Below are 17,548 nucleotides of genomic sequence, written 5' to 3'. Positions count from 1 at the left end.
CGAGAGTAAACAATATTCATGAATACTAAGGTTTTATTTTACAGATTCAGATAACAAAAAAATTGTTATAACAGAAGTATTTCACATATACTAAATAATGTATTAGCAATAATCAAAAGAAGTATACATGGTTGCAAATATGAAAAATAAAACAAAACATGAATAAACACTCCATAATAAGAACAAATGTGAATATTAGCGAATTATATTATCTATTTTATGACTTAAAATAACTGGAAAGTAGAAAAAGTTTAATCTGCTACAGTTGAAAAACATTAATTTACATGATGCAAATACATCATTTTTCGGTGAGCCATGTGTAACTCTGGAAAGATATTTATCACAAAAAACAAGTAAAAAATCTATGTAAAAAGAGTAAACTGATCTTTTTCAGGTGGCTCTATCCAATGGTTAATACACTCCTTCAAAAAAAAAAAGTAATTCCTTTCATCAATAATAACTCTCTGAAATCTAGTCAGCTATTTTAAAATTATCACTGGTATACATGAATGCTCATATAATCCAGGCATACTTAAACAAACAAAGAAATTAATCAAACACCAAGATGAAAATGGTGACATGAAAGCTTACAATGCTTTATCAACAATAAAATTATTAAAATAAAAACTTGAACTTTCATAATTAGACAAATTAATGTGAAATTACAAAAAAAAATTCTCAGGATTTAGCATTCTTGCTGTTTTTTTTAGCTTTTAAAGTGAAATATTACAGAGGCAGTAATTATTCAGTACTTGCTTCACCATTTTACACCCTGCTCAGACTTGTAGGACTTTTCAATTTTACTGTACCCTATCCTTCAAATTATAATGTGATTGTAATTTACAATTACAGAAATAACAAAATAATTAGTCAAATTGCTTCATTCTTTCAGTATAAACAATTTTCTGTGTAAAAAAAATCACTACTGCACATACAGATACACTACCTAGTGGTAACTGGGCAAATAATAAAACATATGTGACAACTAATTTCACTAAGCATAAATTGATGCCTTATGTTATTCAGTGTCATATTGTCTATAAATTCAAAAATAGTAGGATATGTTTCTTTCATTTGTAACATAATTAATTCATAAAAGTTACAACAGACTTAAAACAAATTCAACCAAGAATTAATATGAGTTTTAAAAAACCTACTGAAAAAAACCATACAGTTAGTTGAACTTTTACATGTTTCAATATACCAGGTCATATTTTTGCAAAACTGATCTGAATAACATACTGAAATTCATGAATAATCATCAAGTTTGAGCAAAACTTAAACTGCGATATACTTTAAAAATTACAGTATTACTTCACAATTTTTGTTAAATAAAAAAGGTGATTCCAAAACCCACATAGACTAGAGGTACATACTAAAAAATATAACATCACTGTAGTTGCATTTCCTTAACAATGTTGCCCCAACTTCAACAATTATCACTGATCTAAAAGAACATGCCGTTGAAAAGTGCAGTTTCATTTGAAAATTATCAATAAATAAGCATAATCCAAGACATGTTTTTTTGCCAAGAAATTTTTCTTGACAAAAATGTCTATTTGTAAATACAAACAACTTTAAAACATCAAACGTCTAAATACTGCATTTCTTGCAACAAATTTACATAACTGTTTTCTATTTTTTTAAAACTGATCAACTACTGTGACAACAGATTTATAACAAAAAGCCTATCTGTATGTGTACAAATATATATATATATATATTTGCATTTTACACTTAATAAGGCATATGACCGTGCATAGTGTAAAAATAACAATTCATCTATCTTGCTAAAAGGCAGATTCCTCCTATAAACCATTTTTTTTTAAAATGAAAAGTTGCATCAAAAATAAATAATGGGTATTTATAAAGCACGGCCAAAAAATCATATTAAAAACTGGAATAGTGCTTACTGCACGTATCAATAATCAGAATTATAACAAATAAATGTTTTTATATTTTATATTGTTATTATTTAAGCATTTTATAAGTACACAATATATATTATGAAAGCACCTATCATCACCAACAATGCATGGTTTTTAACAACAATTCATTAAAGTTTGTGCATTTAAAAAGCAGAAAGTGTGAATAACTTTTTTTTAGTCAACTATGAGTAATTTTTCTTTCAAAATGAATGATGAAATAGATCACAATTTAGTTGTACCAGAAGTGAATACAGTGGAATCCACAAATAATGAGCTCACTTGTAATGAGAACTTGGTTGTAACAAACAAAATTCTGGGATTTGCTTGGTTGTCTACCTTATTAATGATAAATTAACTTGTTTTTAGCGAGATATCGACACATCATAAACTTGGTTATTATGAGCATTTTAATTTTTTTAAATACTGTAATTCAAAAAAAGTTAAGTAACAACCACATAAACTCAACACAAGGGAGATTCCATTTCTTCATTTACGAAACATACAATTACGATTTATACATAAAGACTGTGAGATTTTATCTTAGGCTTGTTCAGGTCAGGTCTAAAAAGTGAACAAAAGGTTTATAACAGGACATTGTACAGTATGTACAATTCAAGTATGTACAGTACAAGTTCCATAGCAGTATTACAAAGGCTGGTGGTTATTTTAATTACTTGGGTTTTTCTGTTTGCAAAATTCCAGAAAACACTGGAGCCAAACAATAATCCATCAATACTGCCCAAACAGATTCATCGAACTCTGTAGCGCATTTTAAACAATTTAAATGACAGTCTGAAGAGGGGCGTGGTTAAAAATAAATTTTACCTGTCCTACACCCACTGGTAAATTCAGTAGTCATAATTTTCAGTTTAAAAATATGGTACTGTACCATAGAATCGTTACACAAACAGTATTGTGTTAAAGTGATCAATCGAATACCCAGCAGCCAAATACAGTACAGTAATACTGCAGTCGCATCAGTGAATGTATTTTCATTTTAGCATTTCTAACTCCAATTGATGAATGATTTTGGGTGTCAAAAGGAAACAACAGTACATGAGCGATAAAATCCATATTATCCAAGAACTGGAACAAGACCTATCAAATTCAGATGTTTGCAAAAAACATGAACTTTCTTCATCCACAGTTTCAACAGCATGGAGGAGTCGCGAGAAACTTACGAGTACTTTTGAAAAAAATCACACGCAAGCAAAAAAACTCAGGCTATGTGACAAAGACAACTTAGATAGCACCCTCTTATTATGGTTTAAAATGAAAAGAAGTGAAAATGCACCATCAGTGGTCCAGTTTTAAAAATACAGGCTGAAAAATTCACTATAAATCTCGGCTACATAGATTTCGTTTGTAGCAATGGATGGACAGACTGTTTTGAAAACAGACATCAGATTGTTTCTTAAAAAATTAATGGGGAACAGCATAGACACTTCAATTGCAAGCAATTGGGTGAATGATAATTGGCTAGTTATTAAATTGGATTACAATGAAGGGCATTTTTAATGACGATGAAACTAGCTTGTTTTATAAATTAACCCTCGACAAAACTTTAAGATTTAAAGGTGAAAAATGTATTTGTGGGAAACAGTCTAAGGTCAGGCTTATGATTTTGTTATACTCAAATCCAACTGGGATAAAAAACACAAACTTTTAGTAATAGGGAAATCAAGAAATCCAAGATGTTTTAAGAACGTAAAAAACTTTCCATCAATTACGTGTCAATTCTACAGCATGGATGACCTTCAATGATTTTCAAACAAAGAAATTCATAAAAGGAATTTGGGATTGCAAAAAAAAACAGAAAAATTTTATTATTGATCGATAATTTCCCTGCTCATCCGTCACTGAATAACTTAAAAAATCTTGTGTTTTTACCGCCTAATGCCACAGCGAAACTGCAGTCGGTGGATCAGGGGGTTATTCGCAGTTTTAAAGTTCTTTATAGGTGGTTAATGCATTTAAAAATTATTGAGAACATGGACAAAAAAAAATTCCAAATGACTTTTTTAGACGCTATCAGATCTATGAAGCAAGCTTGGTGTAATGTATCAAGCTACAATTCAAAACAGTTTTAAAAAATCTGTTCTCATTAGACACCATATTTCAGCAGAAGATAACCATGATGAAGACGATATATCACTCTCAGTATGGATTCAAACTCTTAACTCGACAAAAAAATTAGCCTTTCAAGAATACTCAACAGATAACTAGGCAACAGTCGATGACAGCATACATATTATAGAAATTTTGAATGATGAAGACATTATTATGAGGTAACTCATAGTTGTGCAGGTGATAGCGAAGCTGAAACTGAAAGCGAAGATGAATCTACTACTTTCCTAGTCGTATCAATGATTGACACCAAAGAATGTTTCAAAAAATTAAAAAAGTTTAGCGAGATTAATAAGGTAAGTGATGAATTTGTGGAGTACTTGAATAAACTAAAAAACTGTTTTGATGATTACCAGGTATAAGATTATTAAACAAACAAAAATAAATGATTATTTTAAGATAATTATGTAGTTTGTATGCAAAGTTAAGTTTTGATGTATTCCGTTAGAATGAAGAAAGAATAGTTGAATGATTTTTAGATTTAATAAATACAGTTTGTACACAAAAACGTGACAGAAATTTTTGTGTGGTGTTCATTTGTTACTTTCCTCGATGATTTTGGTAATTTTTACTGCACATTTCTTACCATTTTTCTTTGCTAATTCATTAAACGCTAATAGTTTTGGTTAAAAGTAAAACATCTCTAAAAATTGCATTACATCTAAATTTTTTTGTTAGTCTATAATACAAAAACATTGATATTTTATAATAAAACAACTTCTTCTTAGATATACAGTATATTTTTGTATTATAATAGATGACAGTGTAAAAATTAACAGTTACACAGTGACAACTCAGAAGTACCAAGCACTCAGCTGTAACAAGCAAATTTGATTGACCCCTTGAATCTCGTTATAACCAAGTTTTACAGTATTAGGCTCAAAAAAGGTTTTAGTGGCAGAAGAGATTACTATGATCTGGAGAAAGTAAGGGAACAGGTTACAATATAGGAAATGGAAAAAGTGATGCTAGAAAAAATGAGAACGAGAGATAAACCAAATAATGGAGATTCTAAGTGGATGAAAATTAGAAGAGTTTAAAGAAAACAGCAAAAGAGATGATATAGTGTTTAAAAGCAGGAATAGAAAATGAAAAGAGTGGGTTAAAAGTGAAATGTTAGAAAAGATGAATGAAAGGAGAAAGTGGAAAAGATACAAATAAAAGAAGGTAGAAGGAAATAAAGAAGGTTGAATAATGAACTAACAAGGGAAACTGAGAAAGTTAAGGAAAATTGGCTCAACGAAAAATGTACAGCAATAGAAAATTTTGAAAAAGAAGGGAGGTATATGTTAATGTATAAGAAGCTTCAGAAATAGTTGTTTTAAAGAGATACAAGGGAAGAAAATGTGTCAGATAGAGGCAAAAGATGGGGAAGCATTTATTGAGAAGATGGAAGAATAAATTGCATATTTATATGCATTAGAAGAAAAGCCTACAGATATGGGAGTGGAAAAAGAGTACAAAGTTCTTGAAGATCAAAAAGAGTACCGCTATATATGAAAAAGTGAAACAAATCAGGAAATTAAAATGATGAGAAAAGGAAAAGCTGAGGGATATTATGACATACTGACTGCACTGTTCAAAGTGCTAGGAAAGACAGGAGAATTATTATAACTAGATCCATGCAATTGAATACTTGAAGAAAGAAAGTGGCCGAAGGACTTCCAGGATATAATAATTGTATCAATAGAAAAGAAAAGAAATACAAGTGTTAAGAATGATTTGCCTAATACAATATACTAGATGGCAGCTTTGAGGAAAGAACAAAATAGGTCTAGAAGAGGTGTTGGAACAAGGGCTGCTAAGAGTAATAGGTCACAGATACATGGAAAGGAGGCAGAGAGTGTATGTTGCATTTGTCAATCTAGAAAAGGTGTTTGACATTGTTAGATGGAATAAATTACTGTTAATTTTGAAAAAGAAGAGAGGTGCCTAATAAAAGAGCTGTACTATTACCAGAGAATAAAAATGAGGGTAAAAGACGAAATGACGGGAAGAATAGAGACTAGAAGGGGAGTTAGGGAGGGATGCTGCATTCACCAACACTGTTTAGTATATATGTTTAGTATATACCTGGAAGAAATAAGTAAATGCTGTCTGAATGTAAAAAGAAGAATAAAGATCAGGGAAAGAAGAATAGAATGTACACATTTTGCTGATGACATGGCAGTACTGGCAGATAGTCCAAGTAAATTAAATGAAATGCTTAATGACTTAAATGAAGCATGCAAAATTCAGGGTATGAGGATCGACAAAATGTATGTTATTAGGTGGAAAAAAGGAGAGGATTGAGATTAAGATAGGAAAATGAAGTTTTAGAGCAGGTGAAGAAATTTCAGTACTTAGGGAGCTTTAAAACTTGTAGAGATTAAAACAAGAATATCAAGAAGTAAGCAGGCATTTAATAAGAAGGGAAGACTGCTGTGTGGAAATTTAAACTTAGCATTAAGGAAGAGATTAACGAGATGTTTTATTTGGAATGTGATGCTACATGGAGCTGAAATGTGGATGATAAGAAAGGCAAACAAAAAACAAATTGAGGCTTTTGAGATGTGGTGCAAAATGATAAATGTCAGGTGGCAAGACCATGTAACAAATGAGGAAGTATTAAGGAGAACTGGAGAGAACAGGAAAATGCTTAAATGTGATTGAATATAGAAGAAGGAACTGGCTAGAACATTGTATGAGAAGGTGGTTTATTAATGTATGCGATAGAAGGCTAGGTGAATGGAAGAGAAGGAAAAGGAAGAAAGAGATTTCAAATGATGGATGGAATTATGGAAAAGGGAAAATATGGTGAAACAAAGAGGTTAGCAAAGGGCAGAATAAGGAGCAGAGCAGCAGCCGTGACAAAACCTGCCCTAATGGCATACACTATGAATGAATGAATGAATAGTATAAGTAACAACTATAAATATTATAAAAATGAATAAAGATGAGTTCAGTTAAATACCTTAAAATACATACTAACTGTTACAAAAAATACATATTATCACTTCATATTGCTAAGAAAACTGATTTAAAACTGAAATTTTTAAAAAACCTTTTTTAAACTAACTTATTTTCATGATCTACATACTCAAAAAAAAATTTTTCAGAAATGCAAATCACATAAATTTAATTGAACAGAAACTGTAATGCAAAACTGGAAATATAAGCAGCAGTTAACACAAAACAGTAACAACTCTGGACACTTAAAATAAAACTGAAAAAATGACATTTTTATAACTACAGACAATGTTTTAATACACACACACACAAAATTTAACAAAAGGAACAAACAAAAGATAGATAAATGAGATCAAACCCATATACAAATTAACCCCAAAAAATAAAACACAAATGGATGCTTATGAAGCTAAAAGAATTAAAATTTAAACATTAAAAAGCTGTGAATCTCCGTACATAAAACAAAAGTAATACATTTAAATTTCAAGTATATATTTAATTAAATCAAACATATCTGTAACAAGATAACTAACTATAAGAGTACTGAAACTAATATTTCTAGATTAACTATTTCTAGATTAAAAACTGTTTCTCAGATTTGCTTAATTAATTCCAAATGTACATCTTCAATAAATATGTTAATTAAAATAACATTTTTTATCTAAGCATATTCTAAACACAGAAATCAATATAAATTTAATACGTACGAAGCAATCATAAACAAATAGATTTTAAAAAACAACTCAGCCTAAAAACAAAAACAGAATTGCTACATAAAAAGATGAATATGAAGAAAAGATTAACAGACATTTGTCTTTTTTCTTTTATCTGTAACTGAACAAAAAATTTAATTTTACTTTATAAAAATCATACTTACACTGAGAGTTTTAAGTATACTACATAAAATTATACTCGGCAAAACAGAGAAACTAACTATCTATGAAACTCATGTATGGAAGCCTTAGTCTTAACAAACTTGACTTAAAAATCAACAATCATAAAAAAATTAGTAAAAGCATAATAAAAAATGCAACACAAATGCATAATCTCATAACAAAAAACAGCACAAACAAAAGCATCACAATATGATTCCAATGGCGTAGCTGTAAATAAATAAGATTTATAATAACAAGATTTACTAATTTACAAATTTATGTATCAAAAAGATTAATAAAAATATTAACACTATCAAATAAAACTTGAAGTAATTCAGGAAGCAAATATATTAATATTTAAAAAGTAATTAATATTATATATTACAAAATTAATCCAGATATATTAAATAGCCTAAAAGATGTTTTAATTGTCATTAGCTGGCAATTCTTCTTTTCTTAAAAAAGAGAAGAATTCACTTGTAACTTTTTGTAGGGGGATTTTCCTCAAGAGAAGTCAGCTACAGTGAATGAAGTCTCTTGGTCATATAGCCCTCTATCTGTTGTTTGTTACTGCTCATTTTACCAGTTATTTATTTCTGAATGAAAACATTGTTTATTAATACAAAAAATATTTTTGTTTTTATTTAATTTATCCCTTAAACCCCACCGCACTTTTACAATCACCACAAGGTCATTGCCCATTTTATAAAATAATTTAATTTCAGTTTCCTTTTAAAAATAATATCACTATGAACACATGGTTTTACATTAAAAAGGTCTCAACTTAAACAAGCTAATGTCTGTCTAAATTAGCTCAAGGTATACATTAGAGATGCAAATATCAATGTCTACATGAGAAATACAAAACAGATTTTGCCTTTTACTTAAAAGTAATAAAATTTTTAATTATACCCTACCCAACAAATACTGTTTTATATGAGGATTCCTGAGATGAAATAATGTGGATTATAGTAATCTCTCTAATACTGATTATTCCTGAAAAAGAGAAAATGTGAAATGAAGAAAATTAAGGTGAAAAGAAGAATTTCCACTTAACTATAGAAAACTGAAACAGGAATCTTAAACAATTCTTTTTCTGAGTAATCAACATTGTCAGAAGATGAAAATCAAACATTATTACTCATTAAAATATATGAGCAGCTTATTAATGAAGATACCAGTTACATATTTGTAAATTATAGTAACCATCATGCTAAATTGTTTAAAAATCAACTAAGTAACACTTCCAATAATTAAGAGGAGAAAACAAATTTTTTCCAAGAAAATGGGCAGGAAAATTTCTAGTATCCCCATGTGCTGACTACTCTTTTAAAAGAATGGTTCATAAATTTCTGAAAATGTTTCACTAAAACCAAGTGATAGTAAAATAACCTTAAATTATTGCATCTAAACATCAATCTTAAGTAATTTAGAATTTGTAAAAAATGGTCAAACATTTTGAAAAACGTTTCCAGGTACTTTAAGCATTTAAATTTATTATCCTTAATTTTTGTTTAAATAAACAAAAAGAGTATCACCAACATTAAAAAATAATATGTCCTTGTTTAATATTATGCAAACCTACTTTCAAATAGCTACCAAAATATTTTCTTTTAATGTGAGATAACCAATATTTGCATGCTTGGACAGTCTAAACTAATTCATAATATTTTCATATAATTATAAGAAAATCCATCTATACTAACATAAAACATTAAACCCAGCATTTTAGTTTTTTATATGAAGACTCACTGTTTTTTTATATGTAAAATTGCTAATAATAGATGGAGATGAATATCTTGAAAAAAATATGGAATACTATCCATTGCTTTTTTATTTGTAATTAATGGGTCTAATTTCAATGCATGTTTTACATGTTTCTTCTCAAGTTTATAAAAAACCATTAATGAGCAATAATTAAATAAATTTTTATAAAAATAATTCTCTTTTTTCTGACAGAAAATCAAAATAATATATTAATTTAATAAATAATTTTCATAAATTCATTAATATAAAATAATATTGTTTATATGATACAAAACAGAGATGAGTAGCAAAGCCAGTTTACTACAAACTAAAAAATGAATTTACTTTTAAAATGATATAGATAAAAAAAAAATTCAATGGGTTGAAGAAGCTGGTAAGGATAGATCAGAAAAAGATAGAGCCAGGCAAGCCTAACACAATACAGATGAATGGAAAAGATAAACAAAAATAAAATTATTATATAGCATTTTTAAATACAGAATTTCAACTAAGAAAAAATCTACAACAGATTTCATTTGTCTGGTAAACTAGCAAAAAAAATCTGGAAAAAACTATCCATGGTTAGACCATGCAAAACATGGCATTAAGTTAGATTTATTTATTTATTAATTCATGACAATCCACGCCACAACAAATGCTGTTGGGCTTGACAGCATATTCCAATTACACATCTTATAAAAAAAGAATCTTGAAATGAAAATATTTTATGTGTTTTATACTAAAAAAATCCATCAGTCAACAATAAATTTAAAAGAAAAACCACTTCCTGAATTAAAATCAAATTTAAAGCAGAACACATACAGCAAAACTTCTATCACACAAGTACTCTCTGATATAAAGACAATACCCATAATTAACTGAAACGATATTATAAATTTATGCTATAACTCTTGTCTCAGCCTCCTTTTTTCTAACTTGTAGTTCTTTCGTAAATGTGATAAAATTACCTCAGTAAACAGGTAAAAAAACAATTATTTCATATAATCATGGATAAAACTATGAAGAGCTTCTATAATAAATGTACTATATTTAAAAAATAAGCAGAATAAGTTACAGGATACTTTAAAAACATGTCTTAATTTTTTTTTTTAATTAATATAAGATTACAAAAAAAATCAGTAATTAGTCAACGTTCTTTCTTTTTCTCAGTACTTTGTATTATGAAGCACTGTCTACAGCACAATTGTTTAATTTTATTAAAAGCTGGGAATAGTATTAATATAACTCATACCAATCCGTACATTTTGTGATATTAAGGTAAGTTATTTATGTAGCATCACAGTAGCATAAAGTAATCATTTTCTTGGAAAACTCAGTAATTGTGCTGCAAGCAAATCTTGAATAAAAACTTTATAAATTAAATAAAATATATGTTGTAAATGAATTAACTAAAAATCCAAAATTTTTACAGTCAATAACTTTGATTAAGCTAATGATAAATTAAATATATGACATATTTAATAGAATAAAAAACTAGCATATGTTGCTTTAAATTTAAATATTAAAAGTTTCATACAGAACAACGCAATTAAAACCAGCCAAAGAAAGTGCTTGATTTGGTGGCTACTTAATTTAACATTCTATATTATAATAGATTAAAATCATTTTTTTGAAACATGGCTAATAAGGTATGCTTTAAGTTTATTGATACTTCATTAATGAAGTATTCATAATCACTGTTAAAAGTGAAATACTGGGTGTACAAAAAGCAATATTGGGTTTTTAATTTGTTATAATATCTCTACAATGAGATATACAGTGTTGATTAAGGTAAAAATCAAAGAGGAAAAAGGACAATTTTAGCTGTGCATGTGGGCATAGATTGACTTCCTACCTTTCTACTTGACAGTACCACTAGCAAAGATAGCAATTAATGAACAGAAATCCTTCTGTGTTTTGCAGTTATGTGAATCTGCAGTTATAGTTTAACATGAGATTTTTAGAACATTTAATGGTGACCCTCGACCAGGAAGGCCTTTGACTTCAATTGACGACATCAACATTTAGAAAACCAACGATCTGGTGCATGCAAATCACTCAAGAGAACTCGCAGATGAGGTTAGCTTCTCAACTGGATCACGCCATGACATTCTGACTAAAAAATTGAACATGTATCGAATTGCAGCAAAGTTTGTTCTTCGTTTGATGATCGTCAATGTTGAATTTTTGTCTCAAAGTGAAACAGTGCATACTATCAAGGCGTTTTTCAACGGTTACGTGAAAAAATCCACAAAAAAGACCAGAGTTGTGGTGAGACAACTTGTGGTTCCTTCACCACAAAAATACGCCCATACACTCAGCTTGTAATGTCCACATATCTGGGGATCAGAAAACTTCAATGAATATTTTACAATGCAAAAGGGACTATCCAAAATTAAATTTTTCTGTCCAATATCCCAATGACAATTTTATGGATTGCTCTTTTTTGCTGAAGTAAACATAACAGGAGTTGCTTATTTGGATATGCTACACACATAGCTCTTTCCTTAACTACAAGACAGACCAGAGGATTTAATTGGGCAAAAGATGGAGCACTTCCTCATTGACATAACTCTGTACACGACTGGGTGAATGACATAATCCCCAACCACTGGATTGGTCGGCATGGACCCAATGACAGAGCTTGTATGGGTGGCCAAGGTCACCTGATCTGATATCCGTGTGATTTTTTCCTTTGAGATTTCATAAAGAATCTTGTGAATGTGTCTCCACCAGCTACTGATCTACTCAATTTCAGGCATAGGATTAAAGCAGCTGTTGCTTCCATTACTCCAAGAATGGGGCAAACACTCCAATCTGATGAATAAGTGCCACGTGACAAAGGTGCTCACACTGAACACTTGCAGAAAAAAACTATAAGTTACTCTTTAATTTAATTTGTGATTCATTACAGTTAAATCAATCTTAAGATATATATATTAAATAGCTTTAAACCCTGGTATGCTTTTTTGTACAACCTGTATTGTGACCTATGAGCAAGAAAAATGATTTCCCATGATTAGCTATAGCAAGTTTTTATTCACATTTCAGTGTTACTATACAGTAGAGCTGCCATTTTTCATGTTTATCCAATCTTTGTTACTGTTTCTATTTGGGTTTTCATGGGCTAATTTTATACCTTTAATCTTTGGATAAAATATGCCTTATTCAACAGAATACTGTACACCTTTAAATAAGCTTTATCTAATCTATCTATTAAGTTATTTAAATTAAACTCAAAGAAAGAATAAAGGAAAAATACTCTGGTTTAAGTTCCCAGCAATGTCTACAACATAAAATTTAGTGAAAAAATGTAGTCTGACAGGTTCTGTTACAAATTTAAAAAAATAAAGAAGTTTTGTTCATATCCCAGAGATCATGAACATCATGGTTGTTAACATTTTCTTTTGAGTTACATGGAGTGCCAATAAGTCAACACAGTATTTGTCACAACTGACAGGTATCGCGTGGAGATCTTATCAATAAGTACTACTACTACTACATAAATTAAAATTAAAGCCCTACCATGTAGTTGTACTTTGGTACAAAAAATTAAGTATTATGTTAAGACAACTTTGTAAGTGTGTCTGTTGTCTGTTTTACTGTTGAGGTAAAACATTTTTTGAATGGCTTCTAGGCAGCACTTAACAAGAAGTATTAGATCCTTTTATTTTGCTCTTCAGATGAGGCATAGTTTCATTTAACATGTAAGCTCCAAAATACATAACACTAGTCTACAGTAAATCCTCATAAATTCAAATGAAACCTCTTCTTAACCTTAAGATTAGTGTTTGGTTATTGGGGACGCAAATCACTGGACTGATATTCTTTATACTGTGTACTTTCATTTGCCCTCCAACTGACCCATGGTGAACTAATGAACAGTTATTTTCAAAAAGATGGAGTCCCTTATTAATCAACGAGACAACCTCGAGCTCATATACATGTTCTCTCAGGGGAAAGGACCATTAGTAAACATTAATGGTCCATTTGTTCACCAGATTTAACATCTTGTCATTTTATCTAATGGGATCAATGAAAGGAAAGGTCTATAAAAATAATAAACAATCTCAAAGAGTTAAAGAATGCTATTAAACACAAGATTGCTAGCATTTCACAAAAAGTACTAAGGAAGGTGTTTCTTAACATGATACACTACGCATAAATGCAAGCTAAAATACATATTATATATAGCATGTACATGCTAAGGGAGGACATTTTTTTTTAATTCTGCCGAAGGTGATTTTGAACACAATCTTTGAAGATGCAAGTATAAAAAATACATTTGTACATATTTCATAAGACAAATTAGATTTTATTATTCACTTGCCTATTTTATATTTCAAACTTACATAATTTGAATAAAATAAAATTTTTAATAAAAAATAAATACAATTATTCTTTATTTTTTTAATAAAACTGAATAAATAAAAACAAATATTGTTAATAAAAAAATTATGAATCAAAATAAAAATAATTTCAGTCATTAACGTTATTTAATAAAAAGTTATGTAAACTTTTAGTCAAAACTTGCATATATATGCTAAATTAAACACTACCAACAAAGTTTAGTAGTTTCAGGCAGATTTTAAATATAACACTTGGTATTAACATATTCTGCTCATTTTTCTTTTCTTTTTTAAATTTCTGGATAATATAACTGTCAATAGATAGCAAGAGCAGTAAACATTTTCATCATTTTACTTCTTTAATTTGCCTTGATGAGTAATAAAAATAAATGAAATGTACGTGGAAAGCAGTTCTCTCAGGGATATATAACACAAACATTAGCTGTATGGATTTAAAATTGACTAATGTCACAAAGATGGACAGATATGATACATGGAAAGCTGTTAGAAGAAGTTTTGCTGTATGTGAGAACTAAAGTTATAAAAGCACAGGCTTTATTGTTTGAAATTTACTTCAGGCATTCATTCTCAAATAATTTACAAAGTCATTGTCATTAAAACACATAAAAATCTATAATTACAAAGAAAACCAAAGTTAATAAATTAAATGCACCTAAGATGAAATATTAAAATAATATTAAAGATGAAAAATCAATTCAATTTGTAACATCTGTAACATCACCAAAGAAAGTTCACTGAATACGTAGCGCCTTAAAATATTACATCACTATAAACTTGCTAAGTTAAAACTCCATCATGTTAAACTATACTTCAACCATTTATAACATTTAATTTTATAATCATAACAGTCACTTAATTTTCTGAGGTACAACGTAATTGTCTAATGCACACTACTGTACCAGAGAAGAAACAATTAACTTTATAAAGTCAAATTAATATTAATATAAGAAATGAAACATACCATTGAGTCTGCAATTAATGTACAAATATACAGGTATGTAGCTACCTATTTCAAATAATAAAATAAATACATACAGTGCAAAATAAATTTATATTAAATAACGGTTGAAAGTTTTACAATGTTGGTAAAGAGAATACTGAACAGACTATGTAACATATTAATCATAAAATAATGAATGCAAAAATGTAATTTCAAACAATAAATAATAACAAACAATCTAATAAATAGTCCTGAAAAATTCAAATGTAAGCTTAAGCTCTCATTATTTCAAGAAATATAAGTTGACTAACCTGTAGCTGCTGCAGCTTCCGTTCCTTTCTCATCAACTTTAATGAAAGCCTTTTGGACAACCTCACTGACAGTAAGTGGCTTGTCAGAAATACCAGAAAAATTTGCATCACGAAATATATTTTTAACACCAAGCTGTAACAAAACGTTCAATTTACAATTTTTGTTGAATTACTAATTTTTTTAAATTAAAATTAACAAGAACCTCAAATCACATGAAAAATCAAAACCATATTCAAGACTAGAATTTTATCAATTTTATTCACATAAAAAAAAAATAAAATATTTACAGTTACCGAAGAAAGGAAATGCATCTTTTACTGGCTGGCTATAGACATTTTGTATACCCAAAAAGATTGGTTTTTTTTTTTTAATAAATAAAATAAATGGAAATTTAAGATTGTTTAATGTGGCAGAACATTCCATTTTTAACATAAAGTGATAAATACTGAAATTAATATAGAAGTACTTGAATTTTGAACGTTAACAAAAATAAAGATAGTAACAGATTAGAACAATAAGAAAATTAATATATTACACAATTTATATTCCAACATTAATGATACACCAGTAAGAGTTTATGAGCAGAAAGATTCATTAAATTAGTACAATTCTAAAAGAAATTAGTAATTGTCATTTTGAATTAAGATTTTTTCCCATTTAAAGATCTAAAAAATAAAAAAATTCACATACAATCCCACATATATAAAAAAATATTCTGTAACCTCTACTAAAATGTTAGAATATACAAACCAATTGGGTGGCCATGGCAGGTTAATAATCTCAGTTATAATAACAATCAAAACTGAAGATGATCTGCATATCAAAATACATATTAAAAGCAGTGAATTCTGTTTCGGTGTTTGTTTCTCCATCATTTGGCTGATTAACTTAATATTGATAATCATATTAAAGTAAAGGAGATCCTACGTTTCAATTATATACAAATATGTATATTTTTTTTAATCTTTAATATGCAGTTCATGACTGATGATGCAGGATACTGCAAAAGTACTTTCATAATAAAATTTAGATAATATAAATCTTATCTCAATATTCTGCACTAGGTGATTTATATTACAAAACTTACAATATATATATATATTATAAGTTTTGTGCCTTAAGAAAGACATATTTTAAGGAATCATTTTTTTAAATATTTAACAAAAAAAACAAATAAATTTAAATAATCTGTGAAAAAAAATGCTTAATTCCAATGTTCCCAAATCCAAAAAAAAATCTATTTTTGTCAGACGAACATTTCTGCATATGTACATGTGTATGTTGGCCTCTACTTGGTCTTATAACTATGTACTTCTTTGACTGTTTTTTTTCAAACTTGGTAGACCTACTACCAAGTTACTACCTCTGGGGGGAAAAATGTAAAATAAACAATGTAAAGCTAGCAATGAATTGTCGGCTTTTACTTCATTTAGGAAATTCACGAATTCCATTTTATTTGGGTAAATGAAATTTTCTCATCGAGGGCTTTCTTTGTTCATTTTGATATACAGAATCTTAATATGAACATCCAAGAACTTTTTTTGTTGCACTCTGAAAATCTATGCTTTATATAAAATCAAGTGTCCTGACTGACTGAATCAATGCATTGACAAACTAAATAAACAAAGTTTAAATAAAATAAATAATTAGCAAAGTTAATTATTTATTTTCTGACTTGCTATTAAAAATATAGCATGGCTATTTTAAGAAATAAATGAAATATTTACTTATTTTGCTAAATAGGATAAATTATTTAGGAGTAAAAAAAAAAAATTAGTTTTTATGAATTCTGTAAAAATTCCTTCTCAATAAGTGTTTACTTTAATATAAATATTAAACACTGGGCAAATTACCAGAATTATATGCACTGGTGAATCACATGTGTTACCTTTATTACTCTAATTTACATTGTTCTATTACATTATATAAATCTAACAATTTTAACAGTTTGTGTTTTTCAATTAATTCTAGTATAATAAACGTTAAATGATTAATCTAATTTACAAAAATCCAAGTTTAAAATAATTAAGATCTGCAGACCGCAATAAGTAATTTACAGGTATTGTTACACAAATTAAAAAAATTCAATCAATTTTGATTTTTTTTTATAAAGGTAAATGGAATACTAATGAATATGAGGCACCTAGAAAAAACTGAGTATTAATTTTAATATATTCCCAAATGATTAACATTTATTTATGAAAAAACATCAAAATAATTTTACAAAAATAAATAAAATCAATCTCAAAAAATGGCATTGGTAGATGTAATATAATATTATTTTAACACTGTACACAGATA

General features: G+C 28.4%; 1 protein-coding gene across 13 annotated transcripts in view; it reads right to left on the bottom strand.

Annotated features, from left to right (window-relative positions):
- Window positions 1-17,548, bottom strand: part of LOC142325473 (leukocyte elastase inhibitor-like) — a 154,028-nt gene that overhangs the window by 89,494 nt on the left and 46,986 nt on the right. For all 13 annotated transcript variants that reach the window (XM_075367311.1, XM_075367286.1, XM_075367335.1 and 10 more), the window contains exon 7: window positions 15,247-15,379. In XM_075367311.1, coding sequence (XP_075223426.1) covers window positions 15,247-15,379 — 133 coding nt within the window. The remainder of the gene's footprint in view (window positions 1-15,246; window positions 15,380-17,548) is intronic.

The sequence above is a fragment of the Lycorma delicatula genome, chromosome 1 (assembly GCF_047948215.1).
Source record: "Lycorma delicatula isolate Av1 chromosome 1, ASM4794821v1, whole genome shotgun sequence".
Classification (NCBI taxonomy): Eukaryota; Metazoa; Arthropoda; class Insecta; order Hemiptera; family Fulgoridae; genus Lycorma; species Lycorma delicatula.
This window is presented reverse-complemented; position numbering and strand designations above follow the sequence as displayed.